General features: G+C 32.0%; 1 protein-coding gene across 1 annotated transcript; it reads right to left on the reverse strand.

Annotated features, from left to right (window-relative positions):
* Positions 1–22696: 22696 nt before the first annotated feature.
* Positions 22697–26989, reverse strand: LOC143043816 (uncharacterized). Its single transcript, XM_076215994.1, has 4 exons — positions 26783–26989; positions 25844–26387; positions 24689–24906; positions 22697–24000 (listed from the first exon to the last, which is right to left on the reverse strand). Exons 1-3 carry the CDS (start codon positions 26987–26989, stop codon positions 24779–24781), a joined length of 879 nt encoding a protein of 292 aa, XP_076072109.1. The 3' UTR covers positions 22697–24000; positions 24689–24778.
* Between the last annotated feature and the right edge of the window lie 892 nt (positions 26990–27881).

Below are 27881 nucleotides of genomic sequence, written 5' to 3' on the forward strand. Positions count from 1 at the left end.
TATTGTTTTTTTTGTTGTTGTTTTAAACAGTTTATTCTTTACTGTACAAACAACGGAAATTATAAACAGCAACTTGAAAAATTGTACGGTAGGTAAATCTGATCCCCTTAATCGCTCAGAACAAAATTGATATAAATCCAAACAAGCACAAAGTTTAAGAGAATTGAGACTCAAAATTCCAAAAATTTGTGCCAAACACGGCTAAGGTATTCTATGCCTGAAATGAGAAAATCCTTAGAATTTTGAAAAAATTGTACTTTTGAAAACAGGTAATTTATAAAAATTATCATATAATGGATATTCATGTCAACATCGAAGTGCTGATACCATTTGGGACGAAACGTCCACAACCAGTGGCATCGACCTAGCGACCAGGTGGTGAAAAAAGTTATCAAAGTTACCAGGCTTATAGTTTAATACGTCAGACGTGCGTTTCGTCTACATAAGACTCATCAATGACACTCGGATCAATATAATTATAAGGCCAAACAAGTACGAAGTTAAGGAGTATTGAGGATCAAAAATTCCCAAAAAGTTACTTATTAAATACATCTTTATATATATTTGTCAAACATATCGTGCTTAAAGTATATGAGTTATGATGATAACCACAAACATCCACGTGCAATGGCAAAAATGAAAATCTTGCTCAATATGAATTTCTTTCAAATAATAGTTATCAAAGGTACCAGGATTATAATTTTAAAATACGTCAGACGTGCGTTTCGTCTACATAAGACACATCAATGACACTCGGATCAATATGATTATAAAGCCAAACAAGTACGAAGTTAAGGAGTATTGAGGATCAAAAATTCCCAAAAAGTTACTTATTAAATACATCTTTATATATATTTGATCAAACATATCGTGCTTAAAGTATATGAGTTATAATGATAACCACAAACATCCACGTGCAATGGCAGAAATGAAAATCTTGCTCAAGATGAATTTCTTTCAAATAAATAAAGGCAACAGTAGTATACCGCTGTTCAAAACTCATAAATCCATGGACAAAAAACAAAATCGGGGTAACAAACTAAAACCGAGGGAAACGCATTAAATATAAGAGGAGAACAACGATATAACACTAAAATGTAACACACATAGACAAAATCCCACGAGAATAACAAATATAACATATATATATATAACGACAAAATCCCACGAGAATAACAAATATAACATATATATATATAACGACAAAATCCCACGAGAATAACAAATATAACATGTATATATAACATCAAAACCAAATACATGAATTTGGGATAGACAAGTACCGTGACACGTCTTATCGCAATGTGAATTTAAAACTGTTCAGTCATCAGTGAATGTAGACCTATTTCTCTCATAAACTTTACATGATCAAACAAGAAATACATGTACACAATACAATCATTCAAAACACTAAAGATAGTTGACCTATTGTTTAAAGTTTCTAAGAAACAGACTTAAACATGAAAATTAAACAATGACCAACGAACCTTCCAAATGAAGTCAAGGTTATATGAACAATGACAGGCAGACATATACAGCTTACAATCCTTCCACACAACAAATACGGTTGACCATTACACTAATTACAAATTACAAAGTTTTTGAAATGTAATTAATTAATTACACATTACTTATCTTCATATCTTTTTTTAAACAATATATATCATTTATATATAGCATATGTAAAATATTCATCAAAGCTTACAGCATAGTTTGAGCATTGCGTTTGATCATCATTAGTTTTTAAAGGTTTCGACATTTAGTCTGCATCGCTCTGGTCCAAAGACTTTGTTTCGGCAGGAGCTGACACAAGATGTGTTGATGGAAGAGGGAATGTGTTCCTATTCACTTGCAAATACACAAAGTGGTATTTTTACATCTCAGAAATGAAGCCATTTAATAAAACATAATATAAATAAATTAAATATAGATAAATTAAAAAATTGTCCATGTTTGTTTACTTTGCAATTATTCAAAAATATACTTGTCACTAGATTGAAAATAATTTTTAGTACAAACAATGTATAATGTCTAAGTATTAGCAATAATTTGCTAATTAGATAAAATACATGTAATAGTGGCATGTTGCTAGGCTGTTATTGCACTTTTTAATCTGTTTGTTTTTACAGCTGATAATTTTTATTTCTATAATCCTTATGTGTATACTAATTTGATTAAATTATTGTATGCATTGATTTAAAATTCTAAATGAACTGTCTAAGAAAGATTTACACATTTGTTTAACCAAACATACATGTTTTGATGGTATGTTGACAGACAAGACAAGACAAATACTTTATTATGTATATGTAAGCGGCAATATGTGAAATCAGCATTAAGCTTAAATCCTAGGCAATAAGCTAACGCCTAGGCATTAAGTTATTGCCTGAAATTTTCAGGCATTAAGCTTATTTCCTGAAATCTGATGATGATTATTCAACCTATTGCCGAACACAGTTTTAGGCAATAAGGGAACTCTGGAATTTATGTATATTCTGTGATTTATTCTTTATATAAAATAGTTTCTTCATTATACTCCTAATATTACATGTATTACTATACATTCATTAGACAGATCTTCAAATTTTATTTAGTAATTTTAATAGTTTAAAAAAAAACAGAATTAAGAACGTATTCTTCTGACGTTTCAGTCACGTTGAAACCTCGTAATGGAATTATTTCCAAAACATGTAATACTAGTGGAAAATATCATTTAATTTTAAAAAAAAATGTAATAATCAAACTTATTTCTGTGAAAAATTGTGTATTTATAATAGAAGTTTTTGAGTAATACATTTTCAAATTTCATTATCAATCAAGTCAGTATGTTTAGCCAAAATTTTGAGAAAACGGGTAAGGGGTACAAATAAAATTGAGAATGGAAATGGGGAATGTGTCAAAGAGACAACAACCCGACCAAATAAAAAACAACAGCAGAAGGTCACCAACAGGTCTTCAATGTAGCGAGAAATTCCCGCACCCGGAGGCGTCCTTCAGCTGGCCCCTAAACAAATATATACTAGTTCAGTGATAATGAACGCCCAATGATTCTACCAGAAACATGAACAAAAGAACATCCTATATCACTTTTTTCTTTTCAAAATTCTTAGATATGTAATTTTTCAATCATTTATAACAAAGAAGCTGAAACTATATGCATTTAGTGCTAAATAAATCTCTAATTTACAAAATTTATTGACAGCATGAGAAATTTGACACGAAAAGCCTCAAAATATGATAAAACTTTCTTATATATTAACACATATAGTTTTCTTAAATGTATTCAGATTGTTCCACTTCATCTTCATTGAAAAAATGAAGAAAACAATGTTGGACTGTGAATTTTTCACGTAATTAGACCGAAAATAGTGAAATTAGGCATTAAGCTTAAATCCTAGGCAATAAGCTAACGCCTAGGCATTAAGTTATTGCCTGAAATTTTCAGGCATTAAGCTTATTTCCTGAAATATGATGATGATTATTCAACCTATTGCCGAACATAGTTTTAGGCAATAAGGGAACTCTGGAATTTATGTATATCCTGTGATTTATTCCTTATATAAAATAGTTTCCTCATTATACTCGTAATATTACATGTATTACTGTACATTCATTAAACAGATCTTCAAATTTTATTTAGTAATTTTAAAAATTTAGAAAAAAAACGGAATTAAGATAGTATTCTTCTGACGTTTCAGTCTCATTGAAAAAATGAAGAAAAATGTTGGACTGTGAATATTTCACGATATAAGACCAAAAATAGGTAAAACTGGATTAAAAATGGGAAAATCATCAAAATTGGGTACTTTCAAAGGGCCGTAGCAAAAAAAAGGAGTGCACCACCATAAGATTTTTCTTCACCAATTATTGTTTATTGTCATATAAATCCCCAAATCAGGTTAAGAAAAAAGTTTAATTCTAGAAGTGTTTGGCTAAAATAAAAAAGTTTTTAAAAAAGTGATTGTATCAAAAAAAGGGGGTGGGTTAGGGGATTCTGTAAAATAGCTACTATATTTTTTTTAAATTGTCTACCCTTCACTAGTCGATCTGCTTTGAACAGAAAAAAAGTAAACATTACTAAGATATGATTTTTTGCTCACACCATTTTCCAATCGTTTTAATTGGATACGTAAATTTTCTTTGTTAACAGTTCCACAAATTGTGATAACAAATGATTTTAACACAAATTTGTATCTCTTCTAAAGTATTATCTGATGAGTTTTGACATAAATAACATATTTTAAAAGTGATTTTAATCCAGTAGATTCAAACTTCAGTTCTTATAATGTTATTTAAATGAATAAATTTCTTTTATTTTCTCGCATTTATATTTTAGGCATTAAGTTTAATGCCTGCACACAATTTTCCGGATTTAAGACTAATGTCTAACATTATTTAGGCAATAGACTTACTACCTAGGCATTAGCTTATTGCCTAGGATTTAAGCTTAATGCCTAATTTCACTTATTGCTGCTAACATATATACATGCTATCAATCTATTTAGATAAAGATCTTTCTTAAAATACCAATATATCATTCTGACAATTTTTACACTATTAAGCAAACATTTCTGTATGCCAAATAAACTGTATTTATACTACCACAATTTCTTATCATTAACACCATAAAAGTACATGTAATTCAGATGAAATTCAAAAGTAATTAAGCATTACATGATTTTTTCATTATAATTAATTAAATAACCATAACATGTAATTCAAATGTAATTCAAAAGAAATTAAGCAATACATGATTTTTTCATTGTAATTAATTAGATTACCATTACATGTAATTAAAAAAATGCTCAATTGAACATTTCAATTACTTGGGAAATTGAAATGCATTACACTTAATTACCATTACACTTTCAATTACCCCATCCCTGCTTTTGCTTATAAATTGAGAAAAAAACAGACAAAATAACAAAAATCTTAAAACTAAGCAATAAATCCTAAAATTGAGGTCAAGGTCAAATAAGACCTACGAGGCTGAACATCATAAAATATTTCCATACACCACATATAGTTGATTTATTGTATATAGTATTGGAAACAAAAGCAAAAAAAATTCAAAAATCTAACTTTGACCAATTAAATATGAAAATGAGGCCAATGTCAGATGACACTTGCCAGTTGGACATGTACACCTTACAATCATTCCACACACCAAATATACTAGACCTATTGCTTATAGTATATGAAATATGGACTTGACCACTAAAAATTAACCTTATTCACTGATCCTTTAAATGAGGTCCGGTCGAGTGAAAACTATTTGACAGGCACGAGGATCTTGCGAGGTAGGAACCTACCAAATATAGTTATCCTATTACTCATAATTAGAGAGAAATTAAAATTAACTTTTTTCCAGTAGTCACCGAACCATGAAAATGAGGTCAAGACAATGGACATATAACAGACACATCTTTGTAACATAAGGCATCCTTATACGAAGTATGAAACATTCAAGTCTTCCACCTTCTTAAATATTAAGCTTAAAGGGAGTAAGTTAACGCTACCGCCTCCGCCTGGTCACTATGTCGAGCTCTGGTCACTATCCCTACGACAAAAGTCGCAGGCTCAACATGGTAGGTTGAATCTAGTTTTTCGGATTGTTATACCTAACATTTTACGGCAATGTTAAATATACCGCTAAACCGTACATTACATGACAGGAATACAGTACAGTACTAGTATTAATTGTAACTGTCAAAAATAATTACGTGTATACTTTTTTTAATGATATTTGAATAAAGTTACTTAAAGGCAATAGTAGTAAACTGCTGTTCAAAACTCGTAAATCTATGGACAAAAACAAAATCGGGGTTACAAACTAAAACTGAGAGAAACGCATTAAATATAAGAGGAGAACAACGACACAACATTAAAATGTAACACACTTAGCAAAGGACTAAGCGTTAGACAACATCCGATGAGAATAACAAATATAACATCAAAACCAAATACATGAATTTGGGATAGAAAAGTACCGTGACACGTCTTATAGTAATGTGAATTCACACTCAAATATAGGAGAAAACAAACGACACAACGGATCAAGTTCTCAAGATTTTTTTCCAATATATTTCTTAATAGATCAAATAAATTATGAATCCACTTTGGTTGCCTAACCGTCACCTTTGTAACGAAATGTTATGTAACGTTATGTATACACAGATAAAGAATTTCTCAAGTACTATTCTCAATATTGTCTTGTCCAAAGTCAAGTGTGTCAACATATAAGATTTTTTTTACCTCTATTCGGCACAGTAGGATGCACGACAATCAGATAAAATATACCACCACCTGCACATCCCCTTGTGTGCCTGCATGATTGTTATTTATGATACGTTTAGGAGTTCGCCGTTTCAATAGGAAAACTAAAAAACTCATGTACATTGTTAACCACATGCTATTCAGACCATTATCTACTTGCGAAGAAGTTGTTTACGAGTACGATTCGCTTATAAGGGATTTGATGCTACCAGTTCCTAACAGGGACAAAGCCAAAGGTGTTTAAAATTATTATGTAAAAGGCTGAAAATATCTTTATATTTCGCACACATTTTACAAACTAGAGGCAAACAAAGGGATATTCAAACTCATAAGTCTAAAACAAACAGAAAGTGGCATGGCAATATTACTTAAATTCAAATAGTACGATTTTTTTGTGATTGAATTTGAAAAACCAAAACAAGAACCAGGGATTTATTTTTGGTTGAATAATATCAGGAAATGAGTACTGTATCCATTAAAACCATAAAGTCATTTGTAATTGTGTCATAATACAGTTGTTTTTCATGGAAAAAAGTAATGTCGGAGGAATTTTTTACTTTACATCGTTTTCATCATCATTACATATAAATTTTATGTAAATAAATCATCAATAAATCTTAACAATGTCAATTATTTGTAATGTTTTCTACTCTTTTCCCTGCTAAATGATCTTCGGATATTTCTTGGAAGAACTGTTTACAGATGATATCGGATATGTTTCTTACGTCATAACTACAATCCCCTTCCTTTTTCGTGAATTTAAATACCGAATTAGACTATTTACTGGTTTGTAATAACATGAGTAACATGACGGGTGCCACATGTGGAGCATGATCTGTTTACTGTTCCAGAGGACATGAGATAACCCCCAGTGTTTTGTGGGGTTCGTGTTGCTAAGTTTTTAGTTGGCTATGATGTGTCTTATATAGTTTTATTTGTTTGTTTGTCTTTTTCCTTTTTTTAACCATGGCGTTTTCAGTTTATTTTCGATCTATGTGTTTGACTTTCCATCTGATATTCTTCATCCCTCTCTCAAATGCAAGTATTGATGGCTGAACAGAGCATACTCAGAACCCCTACGAAAAAAGGATCAAAGACACAGCGATCAAATACATAACTCGCATTATAAGTTTCATTAAATCTGATGCAGGAAATCATCTATTTAATTGTTTATTTCCTTGTTTTTAGGCTTGAGGATCAATCAAGTCAATGTTACCTATATAATCCAACACACTAGGGGACCAGACAAATATGTCGGATTAAGCAGCTGGGTGTCGGAATTCTCAGGATTTTTTTCTGCAAGGAAAGGCATATTATGGGACCATGGAAATGTGTCGGTTACAGCAGGATGTTGGTATACTCAGGTGTTGGATTAGGCAGGTTAAACTGTAATAACATTTCGACTTTGTAATTTAAAAATTAAAACAACAAAACAAAAAACATATATGTTTATTCAACATGTAAAATTGTAAATTACAACAATTTATAGTGCAGTAAGATAGTATATTACAATAATGTTTATCAACAAAGGCTGTGCAATGTTAAAACTCTATTTTGTGAAATCTATTATTATTTTAGATATGATTAAGACAATTCCTAAAAGCAAAGCAAGAAACAGTTTTGGATTATTCTCAAATTTCAGTTCATTTTTAATTTCACTAGAAGCTACAACAATATCTTTTGCGCTTACTTTTTCAATATAAATTACAGGACCTCTTAAAATCTTCTTTAATGGCTTATATGACTTTGCACCTAAACCAGCTGGTAAACCCATTACAACCCCAGACATGTAATTGGAATTGAAATGAAAGTTAAAGTATCTGTACCCCGAAAATTTATCTAATATGTACAGGCTAACAAGACCATACTTGCTGTAATATATAAATAAGTTTATAGATTACCTTAGCCGCATTTGGCACAACTTTTTGGAATTTTGGATCCTCAATGCTCTTCAACTTTGTACTTGTTTGGCTTTATAAATATTTTGATATGAGCGTCACTGATGAGTCTTATGTAGACGAAACGCGCGTCTGGCGTACAAAATTATAATCCTGGTACCTTTGATAACTATTTACACCACTGGGTCGATGCCACTGCTGGTGGATGTTTCGTCCCCGAGGGTATCACCAGCCCAGTAGTCAACACTTCGGTGTTGACATGAATATCAATAATGTGGTCATTTTTATAAATTTCCTGTTTCCCAAACTTTGAATTTTTGAAAAACTAAGGGTTTTCTTGTCCCAGGCATAGATTACCTTAGCCGCATTTGGCACAACTTTTTGGAATTTTGGATCCTCAATGCTCTTCAACTTTGTACTTGTTTGGCTTTATAAATATTTTGATATGAGCGTCACTGATGAGTCTTATGTAGACGAAACGCGCGTCTGGCGTACAAAATTATAATCCTGGTACCTTTGATAACTATTTACACCACTGGGTCGATGCCACTGCTGGTGGATGTTTCGTCCCCGAGGGTATCACCAGCCCAGTAGTCAACACTTCGGTGTTGACATGAATATCAATAATGTGGTCATTTTTATAAATTTCCTGTTTCCCAAACTTTGAATTTTTGAAAAACTAAGGGTTTTCTTGTCCCAGGCATAGATTACCTTAGCCGCATTTGGCACAACTTTTTGGAATTTTGGATCCTCAATGCTCTTCAACTTTGTACTTGTTTGGCTTTATAAATATTTTGATATGAGCGTCACTGATGAGTCTTATGTAGACGAAACGCGCGTCTGGCGTACAAAATTATAATCCTGGTACCTTTGATAACTATTTACACCACTGGGTCGATGCCACTGCTGGTGGATGTTTCGTCCCCGAGGGTATCACCAGCCCAGTAGTCAACACTTCGGTGTTGACATGAATATCAATAATGTGGTCATTTTTATAAATTTCCTGTTTCCCAAACTTTGAATTTTTGAAAAACTAAGGGTTTTCTTGTCCCAGGCATAGATTACCTTAGCCGCATTTGGCACAACTTTTTGGAATTTTGGATCCTCAATGCTCTTCAACTTTGTACTTGTTTGGCTTTATAAATATTTTGATATGAGCGTCACTGATGAGTCTTATGTAGACGAAACGCGCGTCTGGCGTACAAAATTATAATCCTGGTACCTTTGATAACTATTTACACCACTGGGTCGATGCCACTGCTGGTGGATGTTTCGTCCCCGAGGGTATCACCAGCCCAGTAGTCAACACTTCGGTGTTGACATGAATATCAATAATGTGGTCATTTTTATAAATTTCCTGTTTCCCAAACTTTGAATTTTTGAAAAACTAAGGGTTTTCTTGTCCCAGGCATAGATTACCTTAGCCGCATTTGGCACAACTTTTTGGAATTTTGGATCCTCAATGCTCTTCAACTTTGTACTTGTTTGGCTTTATAAATATTTTGATATGAGCGTCACTGATGAGTCTTATGTAGACGAAACGCGCGTCTGGCGTACAAAATTATAATCCTGGTACCTTTGATAACTATTATATGGTTTTTTACAACTATACGATTTGTATTGGAAGCATCTGATAGACAGTAACCTACTGTGCGGAAAAAACCGAAAAAATATGTTACATCACATCTGGTGCATTCTAAAATTACAGTTGTTTTGAAAATAACATTCTTTTCCTCCATTAAACTGAAACCAATCATTTCGCCAATTGACGTGTAATTTCTATCTTTTCTAAGCTCGTAATTTTTCTCTCTCATTCCGATCTTGAAAAGGCTGTCGCCACTATTTGACTCGTCAAAATCGATGCTAATCATAGTATTTAAAAATTCATTTGATAGGTACATTTTAAGATTGTTTCCCGGATGTGTGTCATTTAACTTTGTATTTGACATTGTTTTGTTGTCGTCAGAAATGTATAAATTTGGGTGTAGTGTATTTCGATCAAACCCAACTTGATTTGTTACGATTGTTATCGAAACAGTGATTTTGTCTGAATTATAAGCAGCAAAAACAGGCATAAATGGACTAATTAATTTGATGAACGAAATCCTATGCAACTCCTTAGCAGTATTTTTCTTTGGGAATTTAGCTTGAATTATAACTGTAAAATCAGAAGGTCGATATGCAAGTATAAATCGCCCTTCATAAAAAAGAGAATTATTTTCACTTTTAAATATGGCCTTTCCTGGAAGAAGTATACCATTATCAGTTCTAAGACAAACACCAAAAGAATTTGGACAGGTAAAAGCACTAACAGAAAACACAGACGGATACAAAAACTCCTTGCTAAAGCTGTCATTTGTTAATCCAAATTCAAAAACTGTATATTCAACATTGTCTAGTACATTTTGTGATCGCAAAGCCGTTAGTTGAAATCTTAAAGAAAATTCGATAGAACTACTTTCTTCAAGGGGAAAAGTGGTGTTTGCAAAAACACCTCCATATTTAAATAGTTTTCCAGTTGAACCACATGACATATCTTCTAAAGGTTTTGTAGCCACAGTATGATTATCAGCTGATCGACATGCGAACTGATTTGTATCTCGAGTATCAAACTCAAATTCTGCAGCTGGAAATAAGTTATACTCATGTTAAAATGTGTTATTAATTTTAAAAGATAGGACAATTTGTATAGAAAAGAACTAACAAAACTAAAATATTAGAAATTATCAAATAAGCTCTTTGATTTGAAATCTAACTAGTGTCCATCTAGATATTGACTGCATTAGTAACACAATTTCAAGTGAAACTGCCATATTGTTTTAACTGACTGGCAAGAGGAAATTTAAAATGTCATGGAAGATATTGTTACGTTGCTAATTACTCTTTTCCAATTTCATGCTAGATATACTCGCGAAAGTATGATGTTTGACCAGCAAAATCCCTGGTTAGATATATGATTAGCGCACAGTGTCCAACTTGTTTTTAATAAATTCATGACAGGAAAATATTAATGCTAGCATGTTTCGGATAACACCGACACAGTGAACAAATTTAGGGGCCTCGGTGGCCGATATGTCTAAGAAGTTACTACTGTAATCACAAGCCAGTCAACACTAAGGCTGCGGTTGTACTCGACTCAAATCTTAATTGACTATGTTTGTCAGTTTTCATGTCGAAGGTCGAAGGATTTTTCCAGGCACTCTGACTTCCTCCACCAATAAAAACTGGCTACCACGAAATAGCCTACATACGGTGCCTAAAAGTGGCGTAAAAACACCAAACATCAATCAATTGAACCAAATTATTGTGATCCTAGCACACTGAAGTAAAGATGCTCCATCGGCGACCATTATTTTGTTTAACAGCAATAAAAGAGAGGAGATTATGTAGATATAAAGTTTATATAGTGTCCTGCGCTTGCCAGAAGAATATTATAACTAAACATTGTTGTACGTTAATGAACTTGTTGTTTGTTGAAGATGTTTGCAGATGTTTGCTAATATTTTTAATTTTGTTTTCAATTTGCCTAATGGAAAAATTATTCACATTTTGTTAATTGTTTTCCGGTTTAATGGGTTAACCTCAAAATTTATTTCCTTTTGCATTTGTCGTTGTGTTGTCGTCTCATTGATATATATTTCTATTCAAGCAATACAATTACGTCCTATATTAGGAGTTATACCAAATGAAATATTGTTTAAGCATCTTTTTATTTTAGAAAGTGTTAATATTTTCATACTTACAGTTACCATGTTCTAACATTCTAAATGGTATCAGTGTTATTTCACGTATAACCATGGCTATAATAAGAAGCATCATAATATGCCATGATATATCCCGAAATCTTATCACGTATCCTCGGATTTTCTCTAATTCAAGGTGAGCATCAACACGTTCATTGTGACCCAAATTACCCCTGTCCATCTGTCTGACATCTAGATGCATGTTTCCATCATGCCTTTCATTATGTTGCTCCACATCGTTTTGGTTCTCTTTGTCGTTATTTAGAAGTTGAATCAGATTCAAAGGAAGTTTTATAATCACCCAAATTAATGCGATCACATGTAAAACAGATTGCATCGAATAGCTGAAGACAGTTTTTACTTTTTTGAAATTATATTTTTGAAATGTGCTGATTGTATTCCTCAAGTAATTCTGTTGTTTGTTCTCTGTAAATATAAGAAAAGAAAGTGTTGCTAAAATAATGAAAGCACTTTGTTGTCAACTTGATTAAATCGTCAATGCTAGATAACTTATAAAACATGAACCCCACAAACAAACTTGATGTGTTTTATACAGACAGACCAATTACTTTACACCCAAAATGTCGTTCAGGTTAAAAAAAACCATCAAAATCAAACCAAAACTGAATATGAAAAGTATCTACATTGAAGGCACACAGACAGAGTGAAAGAATAACATCATTCTTTTTATTTCTCCTTTCCATCATTACAACAAATATCTTAAGCATAATATCAATCTTAAGTTGTATTACAGAGGCGATACTACTTTATTTGAAACTGATTTTTTTTTTAAAGGACTGCATTGTCTTTTCCAAAGAACAAATACAGCAAATATCTAATTTGACCTACCTGCTGTATATAGGATGAGTATCAAAGTATCAAAATAAATACGATATGAGGCGGACTTTGTATTCTTTTTCAGCGGAATGTATAGAGACACGTTCATTTTTTCTATGAAGAAGTACTCCTTACTATCCTACATCCTGTCGATACATTTATTATTGGCATTGCAAAATTAATGTTGTCTTTGACTGTCCATGAAGTTAAAATATTAAATCCCTGTTGATTTTAGTTTCTGATGCATGATTTTTATTATTAATAAATTTTTTTTTTTGCTTTTAACTGTCAGTAACTGCGAGTACTCTCAAATCGTACTTTTTTGTTAATCTTACCTGTTGATATTATTTGTAATGCTTTCTTTTGTTATTTAATTTTTACTTATTCAGGGTTATATCTGGTCGATAGTCGATATATCAGCTTTGTGTTTATTATGACTATAAATATTCACCTCTTCGTACTATGAACAAAAACAAATACCTGTGTATATTATTGTATATAGTGGCTTTCTATTCAAGGTTATTGTTGATTTTTGAAATTGTTTAACATCTCACAGCGGTATACTACTGTTGTTTTATCTAATTACACCCCTCCCCCTTTTTATTGATTTTGTACTTTCATTAATTCATAGATCAAATCAAGTTGTTCAGTGTATGTTCATTTTTGTTAATGTCTTTTTGATTGAGTTAGGCAATTTCAATTGATATTTTATAGTGTCTTTCTATTTTGTGATGTTACATTATTGTTTCTGATAAAGGTGAATTAAGGTTGGTTTCCCCTGGATCAAATATTTCTTTCGCCACCTTTTTCGCCAAAACAATATATTTTTCGCCAAGTAACATACATATATTTTTCGTTTAAAATTTTCCTTTTTTTCTCCAGGTCCCGGAATATAACAAAATTCTTGGATATGATTTGACCTTATAATACCAGAAAGATGTACAGTTCTTTGGGAAAATTCTTTTCTTCAAAAGACAAATATGCCCTTTTCAGCTTTTGTACTAAGAAGTCTTTTTTTTACAACAAAACAAAAGCTTTAATCACTTGAAATTGATCCCTCATTTAAGGTGTAGTCATTAAATTGAAGGGTTACTCTCATTCGAGGGGTAGTTCCCAACCTTTTGCATAGATTTCTTCATAACGACAGTTTTCTTTTCAAGACTATCGTAAATGAAAAAGTTGAAACGAAAAACTATTCTTGAAACACGTGTCGCTAAGACGACTTTAAAGTACTCTCTCAAATCAATCATCTATATCAAAGTCAAAGGATAAAGTTTTATATTGTCATAACAACAGTTTTCTTTTCTGGACTATTGTTTATAAAAGAAGGAGACGTCAAAAGTTTTCTTCGAACAAGTGCGTCACAAAGTGGTTAATAAATCCATTATATGACATGTGTCAGACACCATTCAACCATATCATTTTTTCAAACAATACAATCAACACCTTTATTAATTGATGTCGATAGCTATAAAATGCAATCAGCTGATTATTGATTTTCTGTCAAAATCTAAACGAATTCAAGATGAATTCCGAGTATTGTCTGGTCAGGTATAAAAGTCCGAGAAACCAGAAAAAAGGTAAATGAACAGGATGGATGAAAATAAACCGTTAAACATATATTTCTTTCACCAAATTCTTTCGCAAATGACAAATTTTAATCGCCACAATTTGTTATTTTTTCGCTAGCGGAAACGCCAGCGGAAACCCTGGTTGGTACATATTAAGGGCATATCCAACAGTTTATAACTGACGGTGAGATTTTGTTTACTTTAAGATTTATAGGCTTTTTTTAACCTGCTTAAATGAAATATGTAATAAAAATTATACCTTCATGTGCTACTTTTTCAGTAAAATTAAATCGAAATTGCAGATATTTTCCTCTCAACAGAAATGCATAACTTTTTTGCTTTAAAAGATAAACACAAGCTGTTTTTTGTTATATTATTCTCTTTTTAAGTAGCCTATAAATTCAAAAAATTTTTTTTTAGGAATAACTCAAACTTTCCCTTGTACATGAATGTAGAAAAACACGTCATATTTTGTTGTATATTTATCAAATTTAAAGAATTGCATCATTGACTTTTTTCATAAAATTTAGTACAAATAATCTTCATACGTAATCAAACCGAATGCCATTTTAAAAGGGAGGGGTCCGTGAACTCGTTCAAAAATTAAATCAGTTTGAATAACAAAAATCAGTTTGAATAATAAAATTCAGTTTGAATAATAAAAATCAGTCGAAAAATGCATCTTTTCCCGATATGTCACAGTTTGACGTCGCGAAAATATCATTTTACGTTATTACCTCCACTGTAACTGTAACACATGCCATTTAAAACGCTAAACCCCGCTGCATTTGTTTGCACAGATCCTAAGTCTAAGGTTCTGATGTTCATTTGTTGTCGTTTGTTGATGTGGTTCATAAGTTTTCTCTTTTTTTATATAGATTAGACCGTTGGCTTCACACTAGTCATTTTATTGGCCCTTTATAGCTTATTGTTTGGTGTGAGCCATGGTTCGGCGTTGAAGACCGTGATTTGATCTATAATGGTTTACTTTTACATTGACACTAATACCACATCTTCTTCTATATATTTTGATAAAGGAAATTTGTGTTAATAAGATGAAATGATAAGTTATCTGCAAGTTGATGACTATAAAACAAATATATTAAAAAAAAACTACCTTTAGTCAGTTTGATCAACAGTTCGTTATCTTCCTTTTCAGACGCGTATTCCATATTTTCAACCTTTATGTCGAACAGATCAGAGAGATCAAATTCTATCTTCTCCTCAAAATCATTTTCTCCACGTGTTAAATCTGCAACTGGCATATCTAAGTACATGTTCAAATGAGCCTCTACCGACTGATGGACGTTCAGAAGCGATCTCATACTATTACGGTTGATTAGTTGTTCAGAACGGTTACAATATTCTGTGGCATTTTTCAGAAAATTGTCTAAACTATCTTTTCTTGATCTATCTTTTGATTCTTTCTGTTTACAGGCAACGTTGTATCTATCTACAAGTTTTTGTCTTTTGTTTTCTAAAATTTTAATACCCCTGTTGAAAATTGCATCCACATTTCTAAGAAATGCCGTCTTTTCATCTTGTAACGTACTGTCTTGAACGTTGAGCATTGTCGATTCGACTTGTGATATTCGTCTTCGAAGAGATTTAATGTCTTTTCCTAATTTTATTTTCTTCTTTTTGAAAGTTTCTTCGATGTCTTCAAGTTCATGATTACTCGGGTCTCTATGTTCAGCTACAACACACGAAGGGCAAAGTAAACTTTGACAATTCGGAGAGTTACAGAAATGTTTAAGTTTTGCCCTTTCATGTTGAGGATTCAGACATACATCAAGATCTTCTTCTCGGAATGTCTCATATGTGTTTATAATTGCGCTTTGCATCTTATATTCTGTTTCGTGTAGACAGCGACAAATCTCACAGAGATTGATTTTACGCTGTTGACATTTGTCGGTTAGATCAGCGGTATTTCCACATAGGTAAAATTGTTTGAAAGAATTTAGATTGAAGTGAGCCTGCAAAAACTATTATAAATCCCGTCTGGTGATATCCTTTGAAAACCTAAATGTACATTTGTCTTCAGTTAATGAACAGTGTTACAGGTCGGACAATTAATGGTGTCCTTCTTTTGACCGAGCTTGTTTAAACATTCTTAACAAAATGAATGATTCCCTGGGTAAACGCTTATCTTCGTCAAACAAATTGCGCATATGTTTCACTCCAAATATCGACGTTCCAATTCAGTTATTAGATTCACAGCATTTTTCGTAACCAACTTACTTCATTCTGAAAGAATCACAGTATTTCATTTCTTTTTAATAAAAATAAAAAATTACGTTATAACAGTAAAGCTTTATAAGATATCCAGAACAAGAGTATGTGTCAATGGGTCTTCAATGCAGCGAGAAACTCCCGCAACCGGAGGAGTCGTTCAGCTGGCCCCTAAACAAATATGTAACTACTTCAATGATGATGGACGTCATAATAAACTCCAAATTATTCACTAAGAAACTAAATAAAATGCATACAAGACTAACAAAGGCCAGAGGCTCCTGACATTGCGGCGGGGTTAAGCATGTTGTTTTATATATCCATACCCTCCCCTTTACCTCTAGCCAATGTAGAAAAATAAACGCACAACAAAACGCACAGTAAAACTCAGTCTAAGAGAAGTCCGAGTCCGATGTCCGGAAAGGTAAATGAAGAAACTAAACAAAAAGGCAATAACACATGAATTGACAAAGAACTACTAGCAGTTACTGGCATGCCTGCTCCAGACCTCAATTTAACTGATTGAAAGATTATGTCCTCATCATATGAATATCAAGCACAATTCCTCCCTATAGGGGACTAGTATTATATCATTATAAAATATACGAGAAGAACATCAACCGTGTCATGCCTACAACTGGTTTTAGAATAAATATCTTTAATTCCGATGCAAAGACACTATAAGTGAATCAATATTAAAGCCAAAATATGCAATCTTTCATGACCGGATATCAGTATTCTAACTATATCCCTTCTTAATAAGTCTTTTAAAGGTTTTGTTAGCTTTTGATGTGAATACTGTGGATTAATTTCTTTTTCGTGGGTATCAATTTTCGTGGATTGAGGAAAACTTGCACTTTCGTTGATATTTGATTTCGTGGTTTTGCCAATCTCTGCATACAAAGCCTACAAAGAATTTGCAATTCGTTGAACATGCAAATTCGTGGTTCACCACACGAAATCCACGAAAATTGGTATACAACGAATAATAATCAAGCAACAGTTCTGACATTTTTGTGTTTTGTAAAGAATATAACCATAAAAGATTTAATTTGAAGCACCTGAACGTATATGATGTCTAAATGTTGAGATATATTTACGAATGATGTCCTTGTACCGATGATACAATTTAGTAAATGTATAGTTAAACCTTGAACAACAAAGGGGTTCATACCATTTTCAATGGCAACGATAAGGGTCAAGTAAAAATCAGTACTGTCGAGTATTGTTAAGACTGGGGACGAGTAATTTCGAGTACAATTCAGACCCATTCAGACTGGTCGAGTAAAAATCAGTACAGGCGAGTACAGATATAGGCAATTTTAGACTTTTACTGATTTGTAGTGATAATTAAAAAAAATCTTGGAACACATTCGAGTTTGTTCAATTAAGTAATAACGCAAAGGAAATATCTGTGTTGATGATGTGCAAAAACAGGATAAAAATTAAAATTCACGTTTAGCTATTATCTATATTTTGTTTTTGTTGATATGTTCGGCTTTTGTAATGAAATTTGTACGGATAACTGCTGTGATTAAATTAGATCAATACATGAAACAAATCGGCAGAACAAATATTTATTAATATTGAGAGAATAGGAAGCACAAGTTGAATTTGTCTTATTTTAAAGCCTAGCCATATTATTCTGAATATATCAAAGAGTTTGAATTAAACAGAATTGTTAGTCCCACTATTGACCTATGTGCAAATGATAATAAAAGAATACAACAAAACAGATGCAATAAGGTTAAAAAATATCCTTATTGTATTTTTCAGTCAATGCAATCATTGTTCTTTAAACTATGAACTAGTATGTGGTTTGTTTAGTTTTATCATTTACTGCATTGTTTCTTAAAGTAAGTGAACTGAATACAAATTATACTGGCACCGCTTTCGAGGGACATGTAATCTTCTTAATTATTGAATTAATATAAATGGCACAGATTCTCGCGACACCATTGATGTACTTTATCCGGGAATAAACTTTAAATGAATTGCATTTGAGGTGCAGTTGTACTTGCATACGCTTGATACAGTGACATAGTTCTTTTATGGGTTTTAAAAAGACAGAAATTATACATAGGTGTAATGAAAAAAATTAACCTTTGGTAATTCTGACAATAAAAGTGTATCCACCTCACATGCTACCTGTGTAGACCTTGAAGAAGAAAAAACATTTCTTTAACAATAGATCTATATTTAGTGATACACTAAATTCTCTCTCTTTCTGTTTACATCACACGAATGTTGACATCACATGAATGTTGTCGTTAGAAGTTTAAATACATGATTGTCAAGGGTGTTTCCAACAATGAATTATTTTGTGTCCTGTATGTGTATTTTCAATGGGAACGAAGAACTCATATGCATAACAATTATCATCATACTCTTTTACAGATAAACAAGATCTTACCTGTAAGTTGCTATGTATTTCTTTTAGTATTAGTATCATATTTCAAAACCGATTTGATTTGTGTACACGACATATTTTGACTACGCTTTGATTGAATAATTAAATTGAATAGCTAAATTTTACTTCCTCTTTAATGTTATTTTGGCGGAATTTTCAATTAAAGATCGCACCAAAACATGAGGTAATGTACGTTTTTGATAACAAGTTTAAGTATAATTATAGCAACGTTGACTGTTATGGAATAACCGTTTTACAGATGATATCTGATATGTTCCTTATGTTGAAACTACAATCTTCCTCTCCTTTCACGAATGTGACCTACCGAATTAGACAATGTACCGTTTTTTAATAATATAAGTAACACAACGGGTGTCACATGTGGAACAGGATTGGCTTACCCTTCCGGAGCTCCTCAGATAACCCCAAGTTAATGGTAGGGTTCGTGTTGCTTAGTCCTTAGTTTTCTATTTCTATGTTGTGTCTTGTGTACTATTATTTGTCTGTTGCTCTTTTTCGGTTTTAGCCATATGGCGTTGTCATTTTATTTAGTCTCCCGTTGTTATCTTTCGACCCTCCTTTGAATAGCATAGTAACGAGAGTTCATATACTAAAGGGATGCTATCGTTTTGTATTTTATTCACGACTAATAAAAATTATAAGATTGATGGATTTTCAACTTTAATTATATCTCAATTATTTTCGATTTATCAGAGGTCAGAGAACATGCTAGATTACAGTCTTCTATGTTAACATTCCTTTTGTTTGCAACGTTTTTTATTACTCATATAATAACATTGGTCTTATAAATACTTGAATACTTCTGCTGTTGTTTTTTTTTATGATCGGGTTGTTGTCTCTTTGCCACATTCCCCATTTCCATTCTCAATTTTATTGAAACATACTACCGTTAACCGCATGATGTATTTTTTTACAATTTGTTTTATGAGGTCAATAAAGAATACAGTTTCGCGTTATCTTTACGTCAAATTCTCAATTGTTGGTATTATCAACATGTACAATTTGTTTTATGAGACCAATAAAGAATACAGTTTCGCGATAACATAGTTTTACAAAAGGTAATGATAAGAATACGGTAAAAAAGCTTTTTTTTCAAATAATAAAATTAAGATCATCTTGTTTCGTGTGTTTAGTTATTGAAACGTGCCAAAGTTAAATGTAAGAACAATTTACTATTTTGAAAAATCCTTTCGCGCCAAAGTTTTAATCGCCTACACATCAAAACAAGGAGATCCACTAATATTTATATACTAACAGCTTATAACATTGATGAAATTTAGCTCTCAATGCTCTCCAACTTCGTACTGTATTTGTCGCTGTTAAGGATTTTTTTTTGACGAAACGCGCGTCTGGCGTAAATATAAAATTGAATCCTGGTATCTTTGATGAGGCAGCAGAAGGATCAACGTTGAAAACACCAAATAATATACAATATATATATATAGATGTAAACACTGAAACAAGTGTATCCAGATATTTCTCCAGTGGAGACAGTTAAATTTTAATATTTTAAGCTTTAGGCTTGTCGAGATTGTATTGAATAAAACTGAGCTGTTGATAGTAGAGACATATCGTAATAGACGAGTTATAGCAGTGGAATCCTTCTCCAATCCTTTCTATTCAAAGATATGGATGGGATGGTAATTTTTTTTCGGTACGTCACAATACGAAATTTCAGAAGAAATCGAGACAATTTGATTTCACTACTGATGAGAAATTTAGTTCTCACACTGCCCAAGAAATTTAAAATAGAACAAATTTGAATGAAGTCAACAATAGTATACCGATGTTTAAAAAGTCATCAATCAATTGACAGAAAACAAACCTTGGTAACAAACCAAATCCGAGGGAAAATCATCAACTATAAGAGGAAAACAATTGAATCACAGGAACACAGAATTGCAACAAAAACAGACGCCAACACACATAGAAACGACTTTTTTATAACAACTACCATATTTCTAACTCGGTAAAGGAACAAATGGTTGCTTGAACCTAGTTTAATGTCACTCCAAACATCCAGCTTTATGACATGGTAAAACAAAAACGTGTCCATCGTACACGGATGCTCCACTCGCGCTATCATTTTATAAGTTCCATGGACCCTGAAATTGGAGTCAAAACTCTAATTTGGAATTCAAATTAGAAAGATCATATCTTTGGGAACAAGTTAGAAGCTGATTAGACCTCAACTTCATCAAAAACTACCTTGACCAAAAACGTTAACCTAATTCGGTACGAACGAACGAACGAACGAACGGACGAACAGACGGAAGGAAAAACAAACGGACGCACATACCAGTAAGCATAATGCCCATAAATAGGGAATAACATATTGCTAGTATGATAGCCCTACGTGACCGAATTACTAGTACACAAAAATATTCACCCGAGAGAAACGCACAATAAAAAAATACAATAGTCGACACAAGATGCAAACCTCGGAACTACAACGAACATTTTCAATCAATTAAAGACACCACTGGATATCAGATTCAGTGAGGTTCATACGTAACTAATATAAAATCTTGAACGTTATACATACGTAACTAATATAAAATCTTGAACTTTATACATATGTTACTAATATATTAAAATTTCGAACTTTATACATACGTAACTAATATAAAATCTCGAACTTTATACGATTATTTTCCCAATACTTGTCAAGACAATTTACATGACAGTGGAAAGGCAATTTTATAAATATTTGGGACTACAAACGATTTGACATAAATCCAAACCAAGCCATAACAGAAACATGAAAAATAAATACATGAATGTTGGATGAAAAAAATACCGAAAGACGTCATCAATTCACACTCGGTCTAACCGTCATATTCGGGAATATGACAATGAGGGTATAAACAAAAAATAGAGAAAATATAGTTAATACTTTTAAGTTGGTGTGTTCACTTTTTATTCATAAACAAAATCCAAAAAGTATTCACATTGCAAGAATCTACACAGTTTGACATCTTGAAACCAACAATGTATCAAGTTTGATATTTTAAAAAATAATGTTATAACATCATTACTCCCTTTATTACAATTATTAATTTTTCTATCTAATGCCAAAAAATCAGCAACAATTTTGTGTGACCTGTCAGCTGTCTCTGGTTCACGTCACTGGTTGTTACATACTTATATTGATTGTAAAGTCTGGGAAACTGTTCACTAACATTTTTCAAATCGTACAAGAGATATAAAACAAGTGTCAAAATAATAAAAAAAAAACAGTTAGAAACAGTTCATCGGAAGAGCAAAATTGACATCTTTTGATCAAAAGTTGTTTTCTTAAACAATTTGTTGTAAAGGAAAACTTTTTTCATTTTTTAAAACGCTTGTTTTTATAAGATATACAATTATTGTAAAAACAGATAGTGAACATTCTGTTGAAAAACTATTCGAATATTTATAAGTTTTGCTTTTAATGACCTTTCCAGTTGCAAGATTTTAAATGTTTCGATTAAAGCGTTCCTAATGATGTGAGTGTACCGGATTCGGACCTACCAAATAATTCAAATGATGTTTCTTTACTTCACTAAACACGTATAATTACTAGGTTCCAAAGGTCCATTCGAATTGTACATGTTTTAGTTGATATACGTAATTATTCAATCTTATATAGAATTTTTTGGAAACATGTAAGTGGTATCTCTGTTTACGGTTCTTTCTATAAAGTTATTTTTATACTAAATAATTTTTATCATCCATACATTGTCTAGAGAATGTCAAGACTAATCATTTCAATTAATTGTATAATTTAACAATCAAATATATGTATCTACTTTAGTCGTTTCAATTTGGAACAGTTAACAAAAGTAAAAGTACTCCTAATATTAGTACGAAAATTATTCTGTTCACGTTGATGAGTTCCGTATGTTTGATAGAAGATACAATTATATCCTTTGCATTAATTTTTTCAATAAAAAATGTAGAAGCCAGTTTGTTGAACGGCTCAAATAGAAAACTTAGATAGCTGTATCCCCCAAAAAAATTACGTCTGTACATTTCAATAATACCATTTTTGTTGTAATGTAAAAACAAGCTGAGTTGGTTTCCTAAATAAATCTTATTTGTATCAGCGTTTGAAAGACAAGAACAAGTTGTTCTATACACAACATTCTTGAAACATTGTAAAAGGGGTGTTACTTTTCGAAATCCATCTTTTTGTTGCACAATCCCGATCTTAAAAAAAATATCTCCATCATTTGTCTCGAAAAGAATGTCAATCTTTGTTTGGATCGCATTTGAGTTTACAAACTTTTTAGGACGTGTAAAAATAACCGGCGTTCTAGAACTATTGCTTTGAAATGTGTCACTGAGCTTTGCATTAGACACTTTTCTATTTTCGTCAGAAATGTATAAATCTTGATGCAATGTGTTACGATCAAATACAACCCCATTTGTTTCCATCGTTATTGAAACGGTTATTAAATCAGATTTATACACAGCGAAGACCGGCTTCAATGGACGTATAAAGTTCACGTTCTTAACTGTATGCATAATGGTCGTAGCATTATTTTTTTGAGATTTGGATAGGAATAAAACTGATGAATCAAATGGTCGATAGGTAAGCATAAATCTCGCGTCAAAACAATATGGTCTGGTTTCACATTTAATTATGTCTGTACTATCAAGCAAAACTGTATTGCCAATCAAAAGATAGATGTTAGACTTATGTTGAGAGATAAATGCTCTGACAGACAAAGTTGATGGAAATAATAGCTTAGTGCTGATGGTGTCATTTGTTAGTCCGAATTCAAACATAAGTACTTCACCGTATTCCTGTAGTTGCAAATTTGGTTCATGAAATCTTATCGAAAATTCTATTGAACTTTCTTTTTTTGGAGAAAAAGACGAGTTTGAAAAACCACCTTGAAATTTAAAGAGCCTTCTTCTCGAACCACACAACATACGTTCTGATGGCACAGTAGCTACAGTCTGATTATCAGCTGATCTGCATGTAAACTGGCTTCCCACTTGAGTGTCAAACTTCAGTTCCGTGACTATAATAGAAAATAGTAGCATATATAATATAAGTAATCTCACATATATAAACAAGTTAAGTTTAAAATAATAATAAAAGGTATCAGCAGGCCACTTCTTTCTTTTTTAGCTGAAAAATTAAAAGAATATCATAAATCTACCAAATATCATCAGGTGAATGTTCACAAGACATACGTTAATATGTAGGAGATGACCGTGCTGTATTTTAAGCATAACCTCTGCAACTCTTAGATTTTACTATCTAGAATTGAGTTTACTTTACGACGCCCAGCGGAGCAAAGTAAATGGTGTTTTCGACAATAAAATCAAGAATACCATGCTTATAATTAATAAAGACAATTTCAATTTTATATAAACATGCAGTTGCAAGTAATGGAAATGCTATTCCTCCTAAGTGTAACATATATATTACATGTCCAAAGTTTTTCAGTTTTTGTCATAAAATTGTCTGTTCGTTTTATGAGTTTGAATACTCCTTCTGTATATTTTGACTCACTTTTACAGATGTATAGATTTTTTTTCACCAAAAATAATCTTGTATGTTATCACTCACATATTATGTCCGAGCGAGCATTTGAAACGGATTAGTTTTGTTCAGTAGGTGAGTGAAAGCAAATTAATATGTAATATTTTATGATACATAATTCAATCATGCATATCCGTATTGTATATATAATATATACTTACGTTTACCATGTTCTCGTATATCAAGTGGTATAAGTGCTATTTCTAGTATAACCAGGAACACAATTAATAGCAACAGAATGGGCCATACTACTATTGTTTTAATATCGTTACAGTATTCTTGGTTGTTTTCATCGTCATGGTGCTAGTTGCTACAGGTAGGAAGATATTTTTTCCATATGCGTGTATCGTATTTTCCAAATGAATGTCTTGGTGATTCCCTGTAAGTATTACAAAAATGGACTTAATACCAAATAACACGAATTCAAAATAACACTAATTAAATGAATTGGTAGGCAGCATTTTTTCAAACTCATCACAACCTTTCAAAATCAAAAACGTTTACGTGAAAGATTATAAGGTACAAAGTCGTCTTGATTAATTTTTGTTTATTTCAGAAAGCATTTTTTGAGTTATGAAAAAACAAAAATACTAAAATTACATAAGGCAAAAGAGGTGATTACTTTGCATTTATTTTCACCTCCTCAGCTTGTTTGGAAAAACTAGCAAAAGGAAGTGGACATTTAACTCTCAGTTATGTAGAAATGCATATTATATACAAATGATTAAACCATGCATTAAGGATACCACTTTAAAATATCATCTGTCAGGTGATATGACTGGTTTTGGTTTTGTTCTCATGCAATGTTCAATCATTTTTTTATATATTGAAAATAAGTTTTGCGTCTGGCAAACAATTATTTTTTTACAGCATCGATAAATCCAAGGAGGAAAACACTTTACTCTCAAACTTGAAAACTTATATTTTGAAAATGTTATGAATCATTCTCCGTATGAAGAGGTACAAAGTTCTTTATTGAAAACAAAAGTCTTGAACAAGAAATGTCGACAAAATAAGGATGGGGGCTTACTGCTTAGATATCTTGCTATCTGGCATGAGAATGTTGAAAAGTGTTCACATTTGGTTTATGAAAATAGGAAAGTAAAATTTGATAAAGGAAACAATGCCAGAACTAATAGATGAAAAGGTTTACATATTTAAAACCACACCTGGTCTGAAACATAAAAGATTGAACTGGATATTTTGATGGGAGATCATAAAAAGAATGTTCCTTCGAGTTGTATACAGATTTCGTTATACTGCTTATCTTACAGTGCATCTTTAAATGAAATTCAACTAAACATATTTGTATTTACCTATACCCTGATTCACTAACAGTATCTCATCCTGGTGCCTTTGATAACTATTAACTTCATCTCCCTCGTGGTTTTTCTGACTGTTTACGCTTCTCTCGAGCAATCGAAGACTATCATCAAGAAACGTTTTCAACTCCAAATCAATTTCGCCTTCAGTTGAGTAAACTTGGGTATTTAAGTACAGCTTCAATTGACCATCTACTATTGGATGGACGTTCAAAAAGGAGCTAATACTATTGCAGTTAATTAATTGTTCAGAAAGGCTACAACATTCACTTGCATTTTTAAGAAATCTACTTAAGTAATATTTTCTTGTAACTAGTTTTGATTCTATTCTTTGGAAAGCAATATCATATTGATCAAGAAGTCTTTTGATATTTCTATCATATATTGGGTATACGTTTCTGTGGAACTTATCCCCTTCCTCTTGGAGAGAAGCAGTAGTCTTTTGGACCTTTTGTAGTATAGATTTGACACGTAATATTTGCGTTCGAAGGGATTCGACGTCAATACCCAAATCTTTTTTTTCTCTTTTTGAAAGCTTCTTTCTTCAGTGTCTTCCAGGGCATGTTTACTGATTTCTCTATGATCCTCGAGTGCACACGAAGGACAAAAAACACTTTGACAATTTGCAGAATTACAGAAATATTTCAATTTCGCCCGGTCATGATTAGGAATCTGACAAATATCAAGATTGTCTTCTTTCTCCTGGAATGTCTCAGAATTGTTAACAATTAAGCTGTGCGATTTGTTTTCTGTTATGTGTTGTAGCCGACACATTTCACAAAAATCCATTTTACACTGTTGACATGCATGAGTAACATCCACAGAACGACCACATTCGCAGCATTTTTTGAAGGCATTACTATATGTGTGAGTCTGCAAAAATGACGTTAAATCCCTTCTCGTGTTATCCTTTGGAAAATCTATAGGACTCACCACCTTATGCACAGCGTTACAAGACGGACATATAAGTGTATCCTTTCTGCGACCTAGCCTTTCTAGACATTCTGAGCAAAACGAATGATGACACGGAAGCAGTCTTGGTTTACGTCCATCTTCATCAAACACTTCTGTACATATGCTGCATTCTAAATATCGACGTTCTAATTCAGTTATCAAGCTGATCATATTTTTATCAGCCATCATTCTGAAAAAATTATATTCGTATAAGTTCTGAAATACCATAAACAAATATGAAGGTACTGTTGAGGTAGCACAATACAAAGATTTTATACCTCCAATTCCCCAGTTTCAAAATACTGTAACTTTCTTTATTATGCTTGAAAATTTATAAAAGTGATATCTATGGACAGCTAACAAATTAAAGCAATGCTAGAATTATAAAACAATTATGTAATCAATTATAATTTTAACTGTGTCTACAAAATTTTACAAGAAATTTCAACTGTCAATTGCAATTAGCTTCTTCGCGGATACCCCGAGAGGTGGATGTTTTAATATGTTGCTCCTAGAACCATTATCTACAAAAGTGCGTCTCAGATTTTGGATAGAATGTTTAGATTAAACTTTACACATAATCAAACATTATCTACATTTATGTGGTAAGGATGTTGACACTAATTACAGATTTATGAGAGAATGGAATACGATAGCAATAATTTGAGACACCTTATTGTAGCTCCTGCTGTGTTGATTAAGATTTTGTTAAAATTTCCAGTATAGTTATACAGATGATAGAGCTACATTCATTCAAGTGAACTGACCACGATTTTGCCATTATTTGCATACTAATTACATAATGATTGCATAGACAGAATATTGCATTATTTAAAGTTAAATCTTTTATCTATCTACATATATTTCTTTTATTAGTCTATATGCAGTATTAAGACAGTAACAGCATTTTAAAGGTTAGAGATAGGAAGTAAAAAATCTTTGTATTGTGCTTCCTTAAAATGTTAAAAAAAGTAGCACATGGAATACTTAAGGATTTACATATAAATATGTGGTGGTTAGATAGATATAGGAAGATGTGGTGTGAGTGCCAATGAGACAACTCTCCATCCAAATAACA

This window comes from Mytilus galloprovincialis, chromosome 8 (genome assembly GCF_965363235.1).
Source record: "Mytilus galloprovincialis chromosome 8, xbMytGall1.hap1.1, whole genome shotgun sequence".
NCBI lineage: Eukaryota > Metazoa > Mollusca > Bivalvia > Mytilida > Mytilidae > Mytilus > Mytilus galloprovincialis.